Raw genomic sequence first — 24,136 nt, forward strand, 5'->3', positions numbered from 1 at the left:
CAAGGCCTAGGGCTTTGATATTTGGTATGTAGCATCATCTAGTGGTCCTCTACCAAAATTGTTCAAATTATCCCGCTAGGGTCAAATCTGGCCCCGCCCAGGGGGTCCCAAGTTTTACATAGACTTGTAAATAAAAAAGTTTAAAAATCTTCTTGTCTGAAACCACAACACTTAGACCTTTGATATTTGGTTTGTAGCATTGTCTTATGGTCCTCAACCAAAATTGTTCAAACCTGGGGTGAAAAGAGGCCCTGCCCTGGTGGTCCTGTTTTATATAGACTTATATAGGAAAAAACTTTAAAAATCTTCTTGTCTGAAACCATACAACCTATGCTTTTGTTATTTGGCATGATGCATTGTCTAGGAGTCCTCTACCAAAATTGTTCAAATTATGCCCCTGGGGTTAAAAGAGGCCCCGCCCTTTGGTCACTTAGTTACTATGTGAGTTATATAGGAAAAAATACTTAAAAAATCATTTGATCCTATTTCCAAGGCTGTTTAATTATAATTACCTGATGACCCAAAGTAATATGATGTCACTTGACTGTGACCTTGACCTACTTTCTTGTTTTTTAAGATACAGCCTTGAAATTTTGATGACATATACAGTTTTGCACACCAATCATAAAACTGAATTTCATTGACCATGAATGTGACCTACTGACTTCCTTAATATTTTATCATCAGTTTGATCTTTGAAACATGTAGCTCATATTACTCAGGTGAGCGATCCAGGGTCATCATGACCCTCTTGTTTAATTCACCCCTTTCTTGACTACTTTACTCATCAAGCATTTTCATGGGATGTGCCATAGTTTTGAAATTATTCTTTTTATATGCATGAAAGCGCATAATGTGTTATGGCTCTGGTTGTCCTTCTGTTAGCAATTTAGTTTCTGCTAAATAACTTAAGGAGGTAGGTTACCTTGTTACAAGGGTAAATTCAAATTAATTGAACCGCAGCATCTTTTTGTATTTCGTGTAATATGAAGTTTTAACTGCTAAAATCTCAGTTTTGTTTGTCTCTGTCCCTTCAAGTTCAATTTTTATCCAGGTTTGAAGAACATGACCCTCCAAAGGTATTTCATATTGAAAGAAGAAGGAAAATACGGATATTTAACACTTTTCAGTGTATTTTAGTTTCATTGATATCCGTAGAAGTCAGCATAATCTATAATTTTACTGGTATGCACGTTAGCTTTCTAATATAAGCTTAAAATGTATATGTCGCGGGGCTCGTGTTTCCATGGTAACGCATTTTCTCTCATTTTTAAACAACTGTGTATCAAAATAGGGGTTTTCGACGGCTTCAGTGCCATTCTGTTAATGACCAACATGGAATATTTGGGTAATATTATTAGCAAAATACCAAGCACTATACATGGTACCCTATTTTTCTTAAAGTTTAAAGTAACCATGGCAACAGAGATGTTTAAAATGGCTTATATCTTGCTTTTTGTCGTAATTTCTTATTAAATAATATTGAATAAGATTATCTTTCTAGTTGATGTAGCTTTAAAACATATTATTTCTAACGTAAGTTATATTTTCGTGTTATCTGCATTTATTCAAACAAATTTCTAAGCTTAGAATACTTACAGCAGTGCCCTTCGTCGGGCATTTTTCATGGAAAAATCGTTCAGCATGCTACTATTATTCTCATGGATATTGTTGAAATGAAAATAAAAAGCCGAAGCTGTGTTTTCTTAAATAGACTAGTGTCAACGCTTTGAATTTTACATTTAGATACATAGGTCACGGGCTTCGTTTCCATGGTAACATCAATTCAATTCAAGAAACCACAATTTTCTACTGAAATTGAACAATTTTAGATCTTAGTTTAGTATATAAGTAACAAATTATCAACGGAACCTGAAAAATAGGTATTACAAATCAAACTGCTAGATTTTTTATTTGAAAATGGCCGTAACAAGTAACCTCTCACCCAACTATATTCCAAATAACATTGGTTACCATCATCCATTTTCTTACATTCCGCATAACATTTCAATATAACTACATAAAAGAAGCAAAATATTGATCATTATTCAGAGCAAAAGACTCATAAAAAATATTTCAGCAAATAATGGTTATTTGAAAATAGTTTGAATAAAGAAAATGCACAGAATTACGTACTTTCAAGATAAAGGCTATTAATTTTGTGCGGTAACTGACACGTAACGTCATGACGTCAATGACGTCATTTTAAGGCAACATTGTTTTGAAGCGTTTCTGCGGCAATTTATTCATTATTTCTGCATTATTAAACCATAAAGCGTCAGATCGAAGACAGGCCTATGATTTGTTTTTAGAAGAATGAATATACAAACACATTTAGTTTGTCGTAAACGTCGTCGTAAATCGTCACGTTAGCTTCCGGTTGGACATGCGCACATACAAATATAAAGGTATCCTACCTCCTTAATAATGCTTTGACATCAGGTCCTCAGACTTTATATGCACAATGCTTTGGGTGAATTTTGCTCCATTCAGCAGTGCTCCTAGAGACCTGTGGTGATTTGTCCCCATCCAACTTGCCTGTTATAGTTTAGCTGTATATAAAGGCCACTTTGGAAAGTCTATTTCCAGTTTTTACCTTATTTGTCAGTTGAGTAGAAAGATGGAAGAGAAATGTATTGTCTATTGAGCCTGGTGTTCAAAAAAAAATTTAGGGATACATTTTTGGTGTGGTTTGTATCCATTCAGTTTTGTGTCCAGTCATTTTCAAAACACCTTGATGCATATTTATGACTTTTAACAGAACATTCATATCATCAAGATGTTTAGAACCGGTGTTTCAATTGTGTTGGCCAAAGGTCAAGGTCAAAATTTAATATATTAAAAGCTGAACGTTCAACCCTGCATTTTGTGCCTTGTCCATAGATTTTTATGCCTCCGGCATCTACTGATGCGGGAGGCATATAGTGATTGTCCTGTCTGTCCGTACGAGGTTAACCAAATGGGACTGTTTCGTCTAGCATCAATACCTAGTGTATAGACAAGCTAAAAACGTCCTACACATCTACATTTGATGGTGATCATGTGTATGTTTCATTAGTGCACAAGAAGTACTCCCCATAATGGTTTTCACAGTTTCATGGAAGTTCTTTGTGCAAATTCTTCAATATTTAAATGTCAAAGCTTGGTGTTCAAATGAATGACTATTCACTTACACGGGACAGGGATCAATTTGTTATGAAAAAGACTAAAATCTGCTGGGATTAACAAAATTGGAGACCCTGGATAATCTAAAAACAAACACTATTAATCTAATAAAATATTTTAATGTATTTTAAACACTTAAAGAACATTTTTGTACAGAAACAATGTACTGTTGTGTAAAACATTAAATAATTAACAACATTAAGGCAGTGGATCCGTAATGAGAATAGGCAAATTATCCGTTCTCTGTATACCTCTTCGGCATTTTCTGTGGGTTTTTTTACGGAAAGTTATGTGCGTGTTGACCAACTTTACGCCTGAAAAATGCCGAATTGACAAAACAAGAATACATATAAACAAGCGGACATTGCTTAGAGTCAATATGGGACCACTACCTTAAATGGTATCATGATACAGAATGAAACTTGCTGAATTATGAAATGAAAATGTTTTTATTCACAGACGATTTTCAATGGTTTTACACAGAACAAGGTTTAATTTGCAATAGCATACAAAATAACAATTAATAAAAACTTCCTAACAACTGCTACATAGCATACTTCCCACCTACTCATGCATTTGATATTTTAGAAAGGTCATTTGAACTGCTTTACCAAACTATATGGGCCACGTACAAAAAGCTTTCTGTAAGAAAATGCTGTGAAAAATTATTACATATTAAGAATTTCGCAGTCTGATCAAGTTTCTTTCATTAATTTTGGATAATTACAGGTCAGCTCTACCTTCTATGCTCAATACAACAAGGTATGTGCATGATCCATAATTTCTTAGCCTTTTACTTATTGCACTAAACACATGATTTTCAAGGTAAATGAACAGATTTTTGTAAACACAAGTGACTGTCAGTGTATGTCCGAGTTCTCTTAAGGGAGTGGGACGTAAACTGTTAATTAACGAAAAGCACATGAAGTTTTAACCTTTAGATGAAGTATAAGACCTAATGAATTTTTATGTGTAGAAATAAACCCTTTTCACACTGGCAAGGCACAGCTGAAAAGTGTTTCAAGAAATAAATCTACACATTCAATTTTGACAGCTGAAACTGTAAAATGTGTGATGACTGGACATATGACACATTTGTTGTATGAATAAATCTTGGACATATTCATGCCAAGTATTAATGCAGGTTCCATGGTTTCAAAACCAAATTTGGAGACCAGTCTAAAATGCAGCCCTGCCATTGGTCAATTTCAACACAAACTTAGAATCAACCAATCAGATGCTGTCATAGACTGGTTTCCAAGCTCAGCTTTATTTACCTGGACTCCAGTGTTTATACTCTAGTACATATATGAGATCAGGAACTGACTGTGTACACACTCACTCAAATTCAAAACATGACCAGCAGCTAAAATCCCCTTACAGCATAAATATAACCTTGTGGTGATCTTAAAGGGGCACACTACGCTTTAAAATTTAGAAAAATATGTAAAACAGTCCTGCAATCGTAAATTTGTAGAAAGCTTTGAGTTGCATTAACAGTAGGCAGTAAAAAAATTTAGCAGTGAAATACTTGTTACTCTAATTTTATTGACTTGAATAGTACTGATTAGTTTTGATGGATCAGTCCATTTTATAAATTTAGAAGGCTAAAGGTTACCCAGCACCTATAGTAGAAGTTTGTATTAAATTAGGTTAGGATTAACCAGTTTGTTTCATGAGGAATGCAATTAAACATTTACAACTATTGCAGCAAAATTACAATGATTCTGTGGAGAAGTTGAGGGGCCTCTCATTATATAAAATGTACTCTTTCTAAGACAGTATTTATTTACAAATGTACAGAACTATTTACACAATTCAAAATAAATAAGTCCCTTCTTTGAAATAGGTATTCCCTCAGAGCATGCAATTAGTCCATCAATCTAGCAGAAATACTCAAGTAATACATATGAGCCGCGCCATGGGAAAACCAACATAGTGGCTTTGCGACCAGCATAGATCCAGACCAGCCTGCGCATCTGCGCAGTCTGGTCAGGATCCATGCTGTTCGCTAACAGTTTCTCTAATTGCAATAAGCTTTAAAAGCGAACAGCATGGACCCTGACCAGACTGCGCGGATGCGCAGGCTGGTCTGGATCCATGCTGGTCGCAAACCCACTATGTTGGTTTTCCCATGGCACGGCTCATATACAATTCAGCTTAGCTAAATCAATTAAAATTTAACTGATATGATAATACATCAATGAAGAATGGAAGGAGTAAATTACACAAGATTTATAATTCATTTCAAACACTAATTTGCAATGTTTTTCACTGTATACAGTACATAAGTATCTACATGCAAAAATCATGATTGTATCAATTTATTATAGTGTTAACCTAATGTCTCTAAAGACCATCTGAATTCCAACAATAAATAAATATCTAAATTTCTCAAATAAATAAATAGGCATAACACTGTATTTTTTTCCATAAGAACATGGAGAAGATCCCTGCAAACAAGTGGTGATAAAAGCTTTCCTAAGACAACACCCTTGTCATACTAATGCAATAATAGTAAACTACTGATGTAAATAAAACTGGACTGTTACCAAAAATCAAACAAGACTATCATTCTGCATCTATAGGCTCTGAAAGAACTAAATGTTATTTCTTAAACAAAGGCCAAGTCAGTAAAGGAAAAGTATCAGTAAATACGGGACTCTTCCAGCACATCTATAATGCCTTTAGCACATTGAATACATGTATATGAAAATATAATACTAAAAACGAACTTGAAACATACAGCATCATTCCGGTTTAAGTTCATCCACAAATCAGTTAGAAAAGTAATTATAGTGCAAGGTATTTTGTGATCAGAATCTCTTCGACATTTGCAGATCCTTCACAACTATTTTCTAAAATGCAATTTTAGTGCCAAATATTTGAACAGTAGGCCAAATTGAGCCAAATATTTGTCATCACAAAAAAGGTCTTTTATAGCCTGAAACTTTGCTGAATTAGATGAAGGTGAACTGCAGAATGTGAAGGCAACTGTCTTCTATTTCATGGCATTGCAATATACTATGATTCCTTTAACAGGTCTTTATCTGTAAATCTGTACCTGTAAATCTGTAACATTTTAAAATTAACTGGCTATATATAAATAAATTTACACTGAAAAAGGAAGCGCAAATTTCATTTTCTTGCAACATGTAAACAGCTGACCAAATATCACAAAACAAAAGATCAGGTAAAATACCTAAACCTATTAACAAGTCGTGCAGCCTTGTTTGTGCTTTGTAATAAAGAAAGAAGCAACAGTTTATATGTATCACAAGGAAATAAACTATTAAATGCAAAAAAGTATCTCTAAATGTGCAAATTATAGCACAGCATTTGAGGTATAAAGTATAATTTGAAATCTGCTTGAAGTTTGTTATTTCCAAAATACAAATTTTTTAAAATAAAACACTTGTTCAGGACAGGGCTGAAAAATTTTGAAAGCCAAGATGAACAAGAGCACCGCCTTGCGGGTGCTGACGCTCATCTGATTTTTTTGTGTAATAGAAATATTGTCCTACCCATGATTTTCTCAGTCTAAAAAGGGCCATCATTCTTGCAAAAAGCAGGATAGAGTTATGTTTCTTGATGTACAGTGTCCACTTATGATGGTGAAAAACTGTTGCAAGTTTTAAAGCAATAGCTTTGATAGTTTATGAGAAAAGTTGACTTAAACATAATACTCAACCAAGAAAATGATTTTCTAAGTCCAAAAGGGGCAATAATTATTGCAAAAAGCAGGATGGAGTTATGTTGCTTGCTGTACAGGGTCAGCTTATGATGGTGAACAAGTGTTGCAAGTTTCAAAGCAATAGCTTTGATAGTTTAAGAGAAAAACTTGACCTAAACATAAAACTTAACCAAGAAATCTGTTATTTTCTAAGTCCAAAAGGGGCCATAAATCTTGCAAAAAGCAGGACAGAGTTATGTTTCTTGCTATACAGGGTCAACTTATGATGGTGAACAAGTGTTGCAAGTTTTAAAGCAATAGCTTTGATAGTTTAGGATAAAAGCTGACCTAAACATAAAACTTAACCAAGAAAACTGATTTTCTAAGTCCAAAAGGGGCCATAAATCTTGCAAAAAGCAGGACAGAGTTATGTTTCTTGCTATACAGGGTCAACTTATGATGGTGAACAAGTGTTGCAAGTTTTAAAGCAATAGCTTTGATAGTTTAGGATAAAAGCTGAATTAAACATAAAACTTAACCAAGAAAACTGATTTTCTAAGTCCAAAAGGGGCAATAAATCTTGCAAAAAGCAAGATGGAGTTATGTTTCTTGATGTACAGGGTCTGCTTATGATGGTGAACAAGTATTCCAAGTTTCAAAGCAATAGCTTTGATAGTTTAGGAGAAAAGTTGACCTAAACATAAAACTTAACCAAGAAATCTGATATTTTCTAAGTACATAAGGGGCCATAAATCTTGCAAAAAGCAAGATGGAGTTATGTTTCTTGCTATACAGGGTCAGCTTATGATGGTGAACAAGTATTCCAAGTTTCAAAGCAATAGCTTTGATAGTTTAGGAGAAAAGCTGACCTAAACATAAAACTTAACCAGGCAACGCCGACGCAGACGCCGACGCCGACAACCGCTCAAGTGATGACAATAACTCATCATTTTTTTTTAAAAAAATCAGATGAGCTAAAAATAACTCCATTTTTACACGGTCTGATATAAAATGTACAATAACTCACCAAAAACACATCAGTGAAACTCAATACTATTAGTATATATTGTAATTTCAAATGTATAAGAAAAAATATCATATACTAAAAAATCAAACTCTGGACCAAAATTAAGAAGATAAAGTATCATGCATAAAGTGTACAGAAAAATTTCTCAAGATTTCATTCAGAAAATAGGAAAATAAATGTGCTTAATTATTTAAATAAATATAATTCAGAAAAATACAAAAATAAACATTGTTCTCATTTAGCTAAATATAACATTTATGTTAAAGACAATGCCATGTGTCATTTAACTGTCAATACTGTGTCAGTCTCAGTATGTTGAAGTTAGCCTCTTAGCAACACAAACTAATCATTTTATTGAAACATGTATGTCAAGTCCCGCAAAGACTAAAATGTCAGACATTTGAAATTGCATGAGCATACACCTACATGCTGGAGAGGTACTTGCAAAACAAACTACAGCAAACATAAACTATATCTTCTAGAACTTGATGTACCTGACTCAAGTTCATCAACAGTTAAATACCTTTGAACAATCATAAAATTACAGAAACAGTAGATTGCACTCACATTATCCTGTTATTGTTATTCCCTTACTGTCCATATTTGCAAAAATAAATACTTGCGAAAGAATTATTGTTGTTATAAATAATCCTTTATTTGTCACAAGTTGATTATATTTTGTAGCCTTTTCAATGGAGTATCATTAAAACAAACAGAAGTCTTTTTTTTTATCAAAGTCTAAATTTTGGACTCCAGATGATGGCATATATATATATATATATATATATACAGTCCACACTAGGTCCAATGAACACTGAATTTGGATACAAGTCTTAACATCTTGCGATTGGTCCATTTCAAGACTGAGCTCAGGACCAGCCAATCAGAAGCTAGAGTTTTGAAACTGGTCTCCATACTTGTAAAACCTTGGGACCCTGTTCAACTTTTATGTTTAAATAAAATATAAACCAGAAACTAATACTGAGCATCTTAGAAGGCAAAATTGCTTCACATCTGAATTGTAAATGGAAAACTGAACTGACTTTATCCAAGCCAAAACAAAAATATCATTTAAAGCACTATTTGTCTCTATATAAATAGGAGTGAACTGAATGACGTATATAGAAAAAGACCAATGCTGCTTCGGGGACTACCATGTCGCACATGCTGCTCTTGACTATCTATATCAAGTATTTGCACCATTAAAACATCACAATCAACAAGGAACTAACATACAAAATAATAACAATAATGATGTAATGAATGGAGGCCTGGGCTATATTGTGATTCGCTTATTTTCGATTCTCACTCGATTTGATTTCCGTGATTTGAATCTTTTTTCTTTACAACAGTTACACACAAAAGTGTCAGGTATGTTGGATTTGCGAATTTTTGCACAAGATAAATGGATCCATGTGTTACATTGCGAGCATTCTATCATAGGTCTTCCTGCATACGGCTTCAAACAGAAACATGTAATTAGTTCCCAACTTTCGTCATCTGAAATATATACAATTTAAACATGTTTAAAGGAGTTTGGATACAAATATGCTGTATGTTACTAGACATATATAAAAAGATCAAATATTATTAACATCTTGTGCTTGGTAAATAGGTGTTTTTTGAGTAACTTTTCTTTTACTAGATATTCTCTGGAAATTTTCTTTACAACTGTGTGGATTTTCTTGTACACTGATGAAAGATCTTCAATTTCTGGCTTAAACAAACAACAGAAATTGCAAGTAAGTGATGAAGGTCAGTTTTCTTGCCTGTGGGCTAATGTCCTAAAGACTTTGCATGCTACATTAACCTTTACCATGGCTCCTAAATTTCTAAAATGGACCGGTCCATCATTCAATTGGGATAGTACCACTTATTACTGAAAAGTTTGTTCCCTGAAAATTTATTGGCTGAACAGAAAACAGTGCACTGTTTGGAAAGGCAGAATCACTTGCCGCCAGAAGGCTAAAGATTAATGGTACAGTTTTTCCACTTGTATGTAACATCCATTCTCATTATGCATGAAATCAGTTAAGTTTTATTGGAATTCCTTGGATTGTTTAATAGCGACAGTTGAGACTTGGCGGTTTCAGACTGATGGACAGAACAAACTAAACAGTGAGATTAATTAATCTATGCCTCTTTTCTTGGGGCATAAAAATATCACAGTAATAAGTACACATGTATTTGTTTTAATACCTTATAAAGCATTTTGTTTCCAGAATATATCAAAATTAAGACATAGCTCTGAGATTATAACCTTTTACTAGTGAAAAATGATACTTTCAAAATATTGTACACGACAAAACTCCAAACATGTGCAGCAATTCTGCAATCCTTCCAGAATAAAAAGAAAAAAAATCACAATTTGTGAATACCGGTAGTATACCTGAATCTTGCAGATCTATGTTATGTGTGCTATCATCTTTACTGCTTGATGACAAAGTTGACTCTGATGTGTAGCTTTCTGCTGTACTTGATGCACTGTCCATAGGACTTGTATTATCTCTTGCTCTCAATTCCTGAAACAGAAATGAAATTTTACTCATCTTTACAATGCCAAATATATCTCTTAACACTCTCATTCTTTTATTCTTGTCTTGCTTAGTTACATTCAAGTTTTAACAGTGTTTTTAACTGCTAAGAAAACCTACACAAAAAATGAGAAAAAACAAAAACACTGACTAAAACTTTCACTTACTAGTAATACTACTATTTTAACCAACTTACAAGCAATTATCATTATGTTCACAGTTGCAATTCAGTATTTTGTAGGAATTACTGATAAACCTTACAGTGCATGTATTTTTAAACATCTTTCCTAATTATTCCAAAGTGTGTGAAACTAAGCAGATTCTAAAAACTGAATTCAGAAAACAAAGTTTTGTTAGTCATATCAACAATGGTGATTTTTTTCTTCTCTGGAATAAGTTCTGAATGACTAACTCTGACAAACAGATCAGATTCTTACATCTTGCTTCCATTGTTCATACTGAGTATATGTCAGGACCCATGAGCAGAAAGTGTAGAAATCATCTTTAGTTCTTCCTTTCTTAGGTGGGGAAATACCTCCAGGCTGAAAAATAATTTGTCAAAAAATAAATATCTACATATATATATATATATAATCAAAATATTGCACTACCCTTACTACAGATAGTAAAGGATATGCCTTTCAAAGACAGCAGGAAGGAATTTAAATTTGCTATTAAAAAACACATGTCATGCAAAAACAATGGAAGTTATGACAATGTTTTCCTTATTTCTCACCTAAATTCTTCAAAAACGTATTGAATTACTCTATTCTGTTATTTCTATTTTTAATCAAGGTGTACCCAACTATGAGGAAATCATAACTGGCATGAACCCACATCACTGGTATTCATCTTCATCTTCATGCTAAAGTACCTATTAGCTTCAAGTAATTTTGTCTATGGAAATCATAAGGGTAGGCATATTTCATAAGCATTCATGGAGCAAAAACCACGAATTAAACTTTTGTACATATAGGAACATTTATTTGATGTAAGTCACACCTGCCTATTACAGTGCTTGTAAAATGCTTTTATCAATTTGGGGATGCAGTATTTAGCATTTTCCTTGGCAAGACCACGTACCACAATCTGCATTAGTTTTCCCCTAACACACTCTCCTTATCTTAGTTGCCACCTTTTACTGAAGGTAGATTTATAGAAGGAAAAAACCCTGGTAACTGCTAAACAACCCAAATGCTATTTTGAAGGCTCCCGTTTCCAACTTTATGCAACCTTGTCATAAACTGCTCAAAGTTTGAAACAACATGATTAACATGCACATGGAATAGGGATTCACAGATTTTTGCAATTACAAGCTTGTGGATACGTACATTGACACTGACACATGGAATACCATGGTTCAAAAGCTCTTATTCTGTTCAAAAGCTAACATGAGCATAATAATGTTGTACTTGTTCGTATATTGCCAACTTTAAATAAATCTTATCTTAAATATCAGATCTCCCGGGAGTCCCTCAGACAATTATGATGGTGGTGACGATCACTCAAGAAGTTTTTCAAACATAGGTCCCTAAGGTTGGCACCTGGATAGAAACAATGACCTTAAAGCCAGCCACACTGCTTTTTGCAAGGAAGTATATGATCTGATTTACAGTCAACTCGTCCCCATTTTGGTCATTTTGTCCCCTTGACGATTTCAAACTGGTAATTTCATCCCTTTTTTTTATACTTATTTTTGTCAAACTTCACTAGAAAATTATTATTATACTTATATTATGATGTAAAATATGTGTTCTGTAAAATATGTTCTGCGTAACAATAGGAAAAGTTTACTTGTAACAAATCTTGATCAATGAGATGCTTTTTCACGCAAGAGTCGATTACTAACTTCGACTGCCAATGGCCAATTTGAAAATTGTTAAAGACTGTTTGCAATTGTGAACGGGTCCGATAGTTGGTTCCACTTATATAAGGAAAAATCACTGAAATGTCTATAAATTCTTTACAACAGTGACTAAAATAACTAAAATATGTGAAGTCAGAAATTAATAAACGATCAACAAAATCTTAATATATGTAATTAGTTAACATTTTGTTAACATATAATTGTTCATGATCGAAACACCCTTGAATTAATAATCAGGGCTCTCGTTTGCTTTTGGGGACTGGGGCCAGGGTCTATGCAAGGGGGGTATTTCGCATGATTTTGAAAAAAAAATCTTTGTGGGGGGAATTTCAGAAATACCAAACGCTAGAAGAAATGGTAACAAATACAGACATTCTTTTCATTTTTACTAACTCATGAATGTATAACTTCTCCCCTTACCACTGGTGGAAAACATGATTATAACTACTGGGTGAATCAACAGATTCTAATGGACTCTTTTGACTTTTAATAATTTTCGGCGAGGACGAATCTTGTACGGTTGTCACTGGACTGTCATCAACGGAATCTAAAGGCCTTTTTTGACTTTCCGAAATTTTCGAAGAGCGAGAATCTCGTACGGATGTGTGACTGTCATTTGTATTTAAAATTTGCTGACGAAATAACAGATCTATTTTAGCACACTTCGCGGCACTTGCCCTTGTTAGGATTTTGAATTATGTGACATATTTACTTGTCGATTGGTGATTTCACCAGCGCGACATTTTTACAGAACACGAAATTGAAACTATGTATGCGCTAAAATCTGTCTCGATTGCACCGCAGAAAGTATAAAGTGCCATTTACGGTACACGGTGCATACTGATCGATCCCCGTCGGCTTGCCAATTTTTAAAAAAAAATTTTGAGGGGGGAATTTTCTTTAATGGGAGGGAAAAAAACATACTATTTTATGGGGGGAATGGGGCCGATATTCTGCCCCAAAATTTGCCAAACGAGAGCCCTGAATAATAGACGCATAAAACGTTAGCGCCTGCTGGACTAAAGCATGTAGGAGTGACCAATCGGTGGACTCCTTACATCCTGCCGCTTGGATATATTCTGTTTCATGACTTCTTGTAGTAGATACGACTACATTTGGGGAGGCAAAATAATCGAAAACAATATTGAGGCTTGGAGCCTTAGCTAGTAAATAGAAGAATTTCCAATATCATTTTTCCTAAAATAAAGTGAGTAAAAAAGGATTTCAAAGTAAAAACAGCGCTGATGAAATGAAATGATATATGCAGGGGGGACGAAATGTCCAAAACAGAGACAAGTTGACCACATATTTCAAGAGATGGGACGAAATTAACAAATTTCAGGGACAAGTTGACTTGATACGTTTGACCTCATGCCCAGCTCAAACCCACAAAAAATGAAGGGCATGTAAGTCGCCCATTCTGGAAACTCCACATGGCTTTTTATACATAAAACATACAATAATATGAATAAATGCTCTGATCAATGCAATCTTAGAATGAAATTTTTCATGTGTGCATAATTTCAGTCAAGTTACTCATTGATCAAGTTTCATAAAAATCAATATATGAATGAAAACAAATAGCGGAAATCCAGAGGGAAAGGTTTTAAACAGATCGTGAGATACTAGAAAATATTAACAACCAAAATGGCTGACAGACGTTCTGTCCGCCATTTTGAAAGTAAAATGATGACAAATTTTTAAGAGAAAAAAGAGCTGTACATACCTCATAATCGCGTTTATTAGGAAGTCTTTTGTTTCTTGGAGCTGCAAAGAGAATTTTTCTTATATTATAACTTAATATGTATGGTTAATTTTCAAAAGATCACTGAAAATTTCAGCCAGAGTCGAGGCAAATGTACAAAGGAGACGATCGTTTGCTTTTCGAAAGGAATCCAATTCAAAACAGAGCACATAAAAGCTGTCAACAGAAACTTTTGGTAGAATATGTGCTTGCAATCATTCTTCATGAAATAAGTACCCTTAATTTTTTGTTATTTCAATGATTTTAGTCGGTTGCACCATCTTTTGTGTAAATCAAATTCCATAACGCGGACCACCGCTCCAATAATATCGCTGCATACGCTAAAATTACTGAAAGAAACGAAAAATTAGTCTTCAAAAAATAAAAACAAACCTTTGAAGACATTTTCCGTCATGATTGCCCCAAAATTTATTCCATGAAAAACGTTAAAATTAGTTTTTATTCAAACAAATTCAATCAAATTTCATATGCAGTACGACGCTTTCTTTCCTCTTTCCGTGCCAGGGTCACGACCTCGCAAGTTTGCATATTTCTTCTTCCGGTTCCGTTTCAGTCACGTGATCACGCACTTGGTGGTGGCGCGAAAAATAGTGGATTCGAATAGGATTTGTTCAATATAGATCTACATGTATTTCTTTCCAAACTATGCTTGACATTCATTAATAGATTAAGACAACATTAGAAAATGACCACTCCCTGGTCTTCAGGAGCTCAATAATATTGTTATTTGATAGAGCTAGAGATAAAAGTCTTCATCCTTTGGAATCATGTCTGGATCGGCTACATTCATTTTAACTATATAGATCTAATAGGGTTCCGCTTAAGCCGGTGCTAGGTGTGTGAGGGATGTTGCACAATTCATTACATCTCATGAACAGACATAATTAAATCGGGTCTGCTATAATGTTGCTTGCTTACGTTCTATGCTTCCAAAGGATCTTTTCTCAGATTTTAAATGTAGAGCGCTCTAGATTCTAAAATGTGCCAATGAGCTGAATATGTTGTTTCTTAACATTATAGGCCTACTGTTGGAGCGGGCGCGTCATTTTTGGTAAAAACGTTTGGTCCGACCTGTTTGCTTTTTATGTTTTATGTTTCTGTTTCCGTATTTATTCTATTCTGTTTTTGTAAATGTAAGTTACTAGAAATCCAATCTGACTAAAGTACATCTCCTATTACGCTACGCATAGGATCTGAAAACGACCTATTCATTGCCTCGTTCTGACGGCCCTTTCACTAGCCAACCAGAGGCTAGCTTACAACATCTTGCAAATCTACCTGTAGCATTGACACGGTGTATGGTCAATCCTATATTGTTGGTATAAAAGTCGCGTCTTCAACTCACTGGTGCGTACAAACACCTAACTTTTCCTATTAGCCATGGATAAACAAGATAAGTCGGAAGTGTAGTGACCTTATTTATCATCCCTTTCTTCTTAGATTCGTCTTTATTTCATATCGTGGATAGTTTTACGGAACAAATCGAAGATTTAAAAATGTAATCGACACAGTATTTTGCCAAATTTTGTATCCAATGTATGAAATAAAATGTGTTTTCAGTTTCATGTCATAGTAGAGGAAGGTAGCATGTGTGTTGAAAATGCATTTAAAATACGAATCTTGGTATTTTGATATTGTTCATATGTTTAATTATATGGTATTTAATATTAGAATACTGTTTATACATAAAAATAGCGGAAATAACTTTTCGTAAATGCAAAAATCTTGCAATATTTAGTTTTTAGTAAGTCAGCTATATTTTTTGTATAAAGGCACCTATATTATGTCACAAATATTTCGTCCCAGAACTTAGGAAACAATAATTTAGGGAGGTATTTGTGAGGGGCGACTGTTTCTGACTGGAAAAATCCTTCCTTAATCCTTCGGCATAAAGGCCTAATTGTCAAAACATGCGCGTGCCAGTTTTTAATTTTTGTATAAGACTTTTATTATTATAGTGTCGACTTAATGAATGGTCAAGTCAAATTTGGACTATGACACACATTTTCTCTGTGCGCATTACCTACCGAATCCTATCCTTGTAGGTCAGGTGGCCTGACGGGATTCGAACTTCGATCTCCCGCTCTGAAAGCGGACGCTAGGCCAAAGAAGACGCAAACTTTGTACGTGTATTCATTGGGTGTATCTGAGTAAATGTAGATGTAGCGATCTCTCTCTCTCTCAGTTTTAACCGCCTCGGTAGCCTAGTGGTAAGAGCGTCCGCTTCGAGTACGAGAGGTCGTGGGTTCGATTCCCGGCGGCGTCATACCAAAGACATAAAAAATAGTACTAGCAGCTTCCTCGCTTGGCGCTCAACATTAAGGGGATAGTACAAGGACTGGTCAGCCCGGTGTCAGTATAATGTGACTGGGTGGGGTATCATGCCACGTGTCTACGGCGTGATATTCCAGTGAGGAAGTTCTATAAAGTTGAGCATTGTGCTCACTGCTACAAGTAGACACCGTCGTTTATATAACAGAAAAATTGTTGAAAAAGACGTTAAACCCGAACACACACAATCTCTCATTTTATCATTCTTGATTCGCATTCGAGAATAAATACTTCAATGTTGTATTTTCAGTTGTATTAGCATATATTATACAAATTTTCATGATCACATTGATTATCTTAATAATCCTTTTTTGGGCTAAAAATGTTCTCCTCGATCTACATACAAGCTTTGCTTTACATCAGGTAGTGTAAACCTATATATACAAATGTATGAGGATAGGCTAAGGGTACAGAAGTGTTTATGAGCATGAAATTTACGTTAAAACATGCTTAAAGTTAATAAAAAAATCCTTAATGAAAAAGGCAACGACGAAAAAAATGGCGTTTTATTTACCATGTTTTGAGCTTAAATCATTCGAGAATGAGAACGATATTTCCTCCATGCAATTGGTTTAATCAAAAAATGGCGAACAGATAATGTAGAAATCAACGGCAGACCTGTAATTCGCTATTTTAAGTAAAATAAGTAAGCTAACAACAACATAAATGTATATATCTACGTATACATTTCATGTCTCAAAAATACTTCCGTAATTCTAGCCTGTCCTCATGGGGTTATCTTTAGATACGGAACTTCGGTAATCATAGAATCGGTACCGTGATCCTAGCCACTGCCATTACATAATGTAAACTTATCAAATAGCAAAAAAGGTTTTTCAAACTCGTCCTTTGGTGACACAGTCTGTTTGTTATGTATACTAGGTTCATATAGTGTATGAATGCTTAATATAATACAAGAAATACAAGATACATTTCCCGGCCGAATCTCTCGCTTGAACACAAGTGTATGTGGTACATATTACGGCAAAGCCATGACTGCCTCGTCTGAAACATCTAATTTACAGAAATAGTTTGCGTAATCCTGTTACGTGACATTTAAATTAAATTGTTGCCCTTCGCCTTCCACAGCGTATATCGCGCAATCGCCACGCAGTTGTCCTTCCTTACACTCACATTCACCTCTGCAACTAATGTCAAGATTTTTTTACGTAACTCTGAAACGACATTTTTTTCAATTTTTAAGAATACTGGTACCCTCAGCACAATTAGTTACTTCAACACAAAGTATCTATTAAAGAAATCATTTACTAGCATTCTAAATGCACGGACTATATTTTTGTTTCATACAGTAGATCTAACTCTGTAAATAGTGTGATGAGCAGCGGTACAAGAGAGAGCGTAGCTGCGTTTTTCTGAGTTACCACATCTACACGGTCTGTCAATGATCTTCTACGTTTTGGCGTATGGAGCCAATGTAGCGATGAACGCCGCTTACCAGTCTTGTCACTGAAAAACAAAACATATAAAAAATTGCGAAATATTACATTAAAATTTTGAAAAATAACGGAGGTGCCTCAGTTCAGTGTTATACGAAAAATACAGGTGCTTCATATTTTGATGAAATCGTGTTTTTAAGAGTATAAATTGATTTTAAAAAATGGTTTCTTTTCTTTTACTGTTTCTACGGATAAAATTTTAATATATTTGCAAAACATTGTGCTTAAACATCACGAATCTGTAAAAGAATTGCAATGAACGATTTACTTTTGCGTCATTTGTACAGCAGTACTCAAACTGTAACGATTATTTAGCGAAAACTGCTGAAGTTTTTCATTTCGTTTTTATGCAGGTGCAAGCTTAGAAGTTACTTAAGCTCCGTGATAACATCAGTAAAATCAACTTACGTCTCTAAAGTCGTATTTTTCCACGTACTCGTCTCCTGCTCCGTAGCATGTTTACATTTTTTGTACGTAAAAGTCCGTTGCTTATACCAGAAAGTGAAAGCACCGCAAGTTTTGTACCAACAATATAGGATTGATCATACACCGTGCACTTGCTTTGTAAGCGAGGGGTCCCGGGTTCGAGTCCTGGAATAACTGCATATTTTTCTTACTCTTTGACAATCGAACAAGTCGTCTGATTGGATAACATAAAATAGCAATAATGGAAATCCAAAATATACAGAAGACGAATGTGAATGGGTCGTTCCCAGATCTTCGTTTAGAAGATCAAGTACTTTAGTCAGATTGCTAGAAATCTAACTTAGATCAATCGTGCTACATGTTTTCAAAAGCAATAAGATTTAATTAAATTGTAAGAAGGGCAGCTACTTAGTGGCTATCGCAGTCCACCGACAGTCAGTAATGTCCATATGGAATTTACTAGAAGTGTATATTCCATATAAGGTAAATTACACACTTTAACTAATGCACGACCATATCAATGTTATGGAACTAATCCTGACACAATGAAATTGCATTCTTCTGAAATAAGTAGGGTACGCAACTCTGTCAAGAATACAGCCGCTGGTATGATTAAACAGTAAGGTATTCTAAATTAAAATGTTGCATAATACAGAAACAGCATATTTTTACAATTTGCAAACTCACATGCACCCTTACACAATAAGAATATGCGATGTAAAGAGGATATTTGTTTATTTTGAGAGAATATGGAATAAATCTCACCAACATGCGGGACAATTTGTTATAATTTTCACGAGCGCGTAAGTTGTCTCACTTCGAGGTGTGATACTTTCCTTATTCAAGAGAAGCACTTTTCTTTTTTAATTTTATGATTAGTTTTGTTCAGATACGCAGTTTGCAACAAATTTTAATCTCATCACTGGAAACAGGCGCACATAAACGAACATTCTTGCATAAAAACTACTTTTTTCACTGGATCCGCCCATGTATTAACGGGAGAAAAATCGTGTGCAAACAAGGCAATTCACGTGCTGTTAATACCCGATTTTTATTTTTGAAATGCTTTGCCAGGGACATATGTATGTATTTCTGCGCAGACTGATATTTGGCATCTGCATCTTGTTTCTTCCGTAATAACCTGTTCTTGTAGCATTATAGACACAATGTAATCCATAGTATGTTTAGCTGTATCAGTTTCCAACCCCAAACGTACTGCCCCCATCAATGTACGCACTAGCTTCTCTTAGAGTTTACTCCCTTTACAAAGCGTCTGTTCAGTTATTGTAAATAACTGTGAATAAATAAGTATCGCGTGTAACTTGTGCTATTGCCCGTTTTTAGGTATTATATTAATGACTTTTGTTAGTATCAGTCGGTTTGTTTTCACCTGATTGTTCGCAGAATTCATATAATAAACCTCGAAAGCTAGTCACTAGCTTCGTACTCATCCGTACTCTGTTTGTTCGTACTCAAAATAATTCGAATGTAAAGTTGTTATTCTTAAAATAATTGTGTTCCTGTTTATCAAATTTTTAAGTTATATGCAAAATTATGTGTAATGTAACGTTTGTAAAAACTAAAAATAAAAATAAGATGCTTAAAAACCTCCAAATCACGCTTTTAGTAGTGTTGTTGTTATGTGTGCCCCGCTTATGGATATTTAAAACATGTTTACCGTTTCCAAGAACAACAAGAATGGTAAATAAAAAATGTACCGGAATCGTCAAGTCATCACATATGAAAACAATGCATTTAGTCGTCGTGTAATGTTTTTTTTTATGCAAGAATAGCGACAATACACGTTTGTTTTGTGTATTAACGCCTGCAGAAGCCCTTGGGATATGTTTGTGACCTCGACCTTCGGTCTCGGTCACAAACAATCCCGCGGGCTTCTGCAGACGTTAATACACAAAAAAACGTGTATTATCCCTACAATGACGTTATACTCGTCTTCTGACGTTACAAAGACGCACACGACATAGAGTTCCATGACATTTTATTTCCAGCATAACATTATAATTCAATTTTCTTTTAATCCAAGCAATTTGATTCGTTTAGCCGAGACGTTCACTCAACGATCGATGAACCCCTAGCTTATTGCATGCTGGGTCAATGCCGAAATTTCGAAGAAAATCAATAACTTTCTTCTTTCTGAACGAAACATTACAGATTTAAACTAATTGTTTCTTGTGATCATGCAGGTTTAAACCCTACTTTTAACAAAACATATTAACATAAAGCCCCTTCGGCTTTAAAGGTAGGGTTTCGCGGGCTCTATGTTAAATATGTGTATGTTGAAGATAGGGTTTACACATGCACGAACACCACAAAAATATTGATGCACATAGTCCAAGTTAACGCGTTTCTGCGCCGATTTTCATTTTTCCAATGATTTTGCTTTGGTTTAAACATATTCATTTATCAAGATATACATTACATATAACATACATATATATATATAACATCCATACAATACAAATATCAAGACAAGTGGATTGAATTGAAAACCGCTAGAGCTTATAATAATTCTCTCCACTGATTTTGCTTTGATAGACATTAGACATTTAAATTTATTTCTAATTATATATAAAATGTATTCACGAAATGTGGAGAATTCGCGCTTCGTAGCTTTTTGTGTTAAGTAAGTGTTCTATTACCTGACATTAGAAATATTAATTTAAAATGATTATTTCAAATTTACACGTGTAGACTTCATACAACAACATAATACTACAGTTGTAAATTTCATTTGATGGCTGTAAAATAGTTCGAATAATAAAATTAGATATAGCTGTACAAAAGTTAAAATTGTAAAAATGAAAAAGTTTCAGTTGTAAATATTGCAAAACAAATTACAGAACTTTATAAAAAGTTACAGGCGTAAGGGACGTTATTTTTTAGGGACAAAAGAAGTTGTACTAAGAAGTTTAAGGATGAATAGTTTGCTCAATGAATGTTCAAGTAAGTAAAGAAACAACAAGGAATATGTTTACAGTACACGTGTATCAGTATGTCAAGTGTCTATGCTGTGAAAACAGACTTATTTTTATTGTAATTTTATGTCTGGTGCCAACTATTCGAGCTTTCAAATCGTGTGGTTCCGTGATTCCAAATGAAGACTGGAATAATATCTGTAGGGTAGACCGGGGCAAGTAGGAACAGAAAATACAGTTTTAACCGTTTTATGTATTTGTTTTGACCATTAATGTTTTGATCAGACATCGTATCTGCTCCAAAAATATTGACTTATTTTAAATACTGAGCGGACGGGTAACAAATTATATTGGTTCAAAGTGACAAGGTGTAGCGTTCCAATAAGTCCCGTCGATGGGGCAAATTGGAACACGTACTGGAGTAAAATGGAACAAATTTTGAAAAACTACTTTAAATAAATGTATTGTACGTAGAATCTGCAGCGAACAGCTTTAAACAGGAACAGTCATAAAACTTGTCGGAGACAGCCTCATCACCAAAAACATACATAATGGACACGAACGCCTCCCATTTTATTCGTTAAAAAGGCACACAACTTTAAATAATTAGTAAATTGCAATTAATATTAATCTTCACTTATATTTAAAAAGGAAACAAGTAAAATTGGAATCCCTTGTCGAACGGGATAAAGGTTTCACCATTGAAAAAAACATTCTCTGTCTACAAAAAGCATATAAATGCAGTTGAATATGATCTCCATGAAAGTTACTCATTCCTAACTTTATCGCATAGTGCGGCAATTTTCCTTTGATCTTTGCAGCATGTTATACATAGTAACACACATTATTACTACAAAACTGTGCTGATATCTTACAAAACTGTTGCGATATATATATCAACACGGAAATCTCTATGGAGTTTCATAAGAAAAAAAGTGTTCCGATATATATCAGCACAGTAAAACTGTTCCGATATATATCGGAACACTTTTTCTCTATTGAGGTCCTATCAAGGGAGTATAATTTTTTCCTTTCAAAGAAAAGATGATTTTAGCTCAGTCCAATTTACAGTTCACAGAGAAAGAATTGTCACAAACACCTACATTTATAAAGTAAAAGAATAAATAAACTAGAATATTTCAAAAACACATGGAATATATGAAATTCTGAGATTTCTCAAATGTTTCTTTTTCTTTGATTTTTTTTACAAACAAAACAACAAGTTTTACAATATGTCTGGCCAATGAAATGCAAAGATTTAAAACCAATGCAGAAATTTGTTGGGTACTTTTATCTGGGGAACACATTTTCTAAAACAGAAGTTTTAGTGTTTCAGTCAGCGAGGCGCAGAAAGGGAATCAAAATAGTAAAAATAATAATAAACAAATTTAAATGAAAATAATATATAAATTTTAATGATAAACTATGCGATAAAACAGTTATAATATGTAATGCTCGTGTGTTACCAGGATATATCAGAGCTAGGGGTACATCTCGTTATTTTTCTCTTCACATATCTGTCTCGGCCTACCGGCCTCGACGATATGTGCAGAGAAAAATACCCTCGATGTACCCCTAGCTCTGATATATCCTGGTAACACACTCTCACACATACTATAACTAGTACATATTATTGATCGAATACCTTTTCCAATATTTAGCAATGACATTGATCCAAGCTCGAACACATTGGTCTCTATATTGGCATACAGACACTAAATAGAAAAAATGGCGCGAAAAAAATGGTATCGCATATAGTGCTCAGTTTTTTGCCCTGTAGAGCTATTTCCTTATTTTCTTTGCATTTTTTTGCTAAAATCACATGACAGATCTATGCTTGACATGTAGGTAGCATTTTCATAATGAAATAACAACATGACAAAATTTTTCATGGAAACTTAGATCATACACCACCAGTATAGTTTGGGGTCTCATTTTTAGCTGATTTTGCAGTTTGTGTTTGGACTGAAATTAATTTTCTTGCATCAAACATGACCCCCACTTTTCTTTTGATTTTTAGTTAGCACTGACAATATTCTTCAAGAAAATGTAAGTTACAGACATTTAAAATGGGTCCTGATGTGTGCTGCGGTCATTGGAAATAGGTCAAATTTATATAGAATAAAGAACAAGAACTATTTAGTGTGTTATAATCTCAAATACCTATTAACAAGGTTTGTTTACCTTACCTCTTTCCTAACTGAAGTCATTGTGAGAAAGACACTTTTCCATTTTAGTAACGATGATCTTGACCTTAACCAAAGCAACCAAAAATATAACTTAAACCACGGCCTCTATGCAAGCTTCCAAATTTCCAAGTTTGGTCGTAATATAATATATTGTTACCATGTATAATTGAAATCCTTCGAACTATATCTGAGATAAAACTCCTGACGGCCAGAAATTTATTTACTATGTACAAAGGGACATAAATCTTGTCTTCTTTAAGCAATCTGTCTGAAACATGTGGGTCATAAATTCTCCATTATCAGTCATTTCTACCATGCTTTATTGAAATCTTTTAAACAGTCAATGACTGAGTTATGACTCTGGACAGATAAAAAATGGAATAAAAACACTATATATGTAATATATATACATGTACAAAGGGCAACTCAGGCGATCTGATCGAAACTTTTAGGATGGCATTTCCCTAGAGCAGTTAACATTTCTATCATGTTTTATTTAAATATTCCAAATCCTGTCATAGAGATGGCTTCGGACGGACGAACATACAACGCCAAACCATCCACAGGAGATAACATTATGCATGCAAGACGTATATGGATCACACCCAGCAGTCGGAAAAAGTTGGTGAGAACATGGACGTTTAATTAAACGAACGGACATGTATTATACTTATATACCCTTCCCATTTTGTTAGGAGCATTGTATACCGCATGTGTACATCGGATTAGCATAATGGGTTTGGAAATGAACGGATATATTCAGAAC

The 24,136-nt window shown here is 34.3% G+C and overlaps 1 protein-coding gene across 1 annotated transcript; it reads right to left on the bottom strand.

Moving 5' to 3' along the window:
• Positions 1-3,268: 3,268 nt before the first annotated feature.
• Positions 3,269-14,538, bottom strand: LOC123537649 (PHD finger protein 23B-like). Its single transcript, XM_045321478.2, has 5 exons — positions 14,404-14,538; positions 13,993-14,033; positions 10,837-10,941; positions 10,255-10,387; positions 3,269-9,365 (listed from the first exon to the last, which is right to left on the bottom strand). The coding sequence occupies exons 1-5, from the start codon at positions 14,423-14,425 to the stop codon at positions 9,142-9,144; spliced, it is 525 nt and encodes a 174-aa protein (XP_045177413.1). The 5' UTR covers positions 14,426-14,538; the 3' UTR covers positions 3,269-9,141.
• Between the last annotated feature and the right edge of the window lie 9,598 nt (positions 14,539-24,136).

The sequence above is a fragment of the Mercenaria mercenaria genome, chromosome 17, assembly GCF_021730395.1.
Source record: "Mercenaria mercenaria strain notata chromosome 17, MADL_Memer_1, whole genome shotgun sequence".
Lineage (NCBI taxonomy): Eukaryota > Metazoa > Mollusca > Bivalvia > Venerida > Veneridae > Mercenaria > Mercenaria mercenaria.

Coding starts and splice junctions, on each gene's coding strand:
- LOC123537649 (XM_045321478.2), bottom strand. CDS start 14,425: ATGACGGAAAATGTCTTCAAAG. Junction 10,942..13,992: donor CTAATAAACGCGATTATGAG/GTATGTACAGCT, acceptor ATTATTTTTCAG/CCTGGAGGTATTTCCCCACC. Junction 9,366..10,254: donor CATAGATCTGCAAGATTCAG/GTATACTACCGG, acceptor TATATATTTCAG/ATGACGAAAGTTGGGAACTA.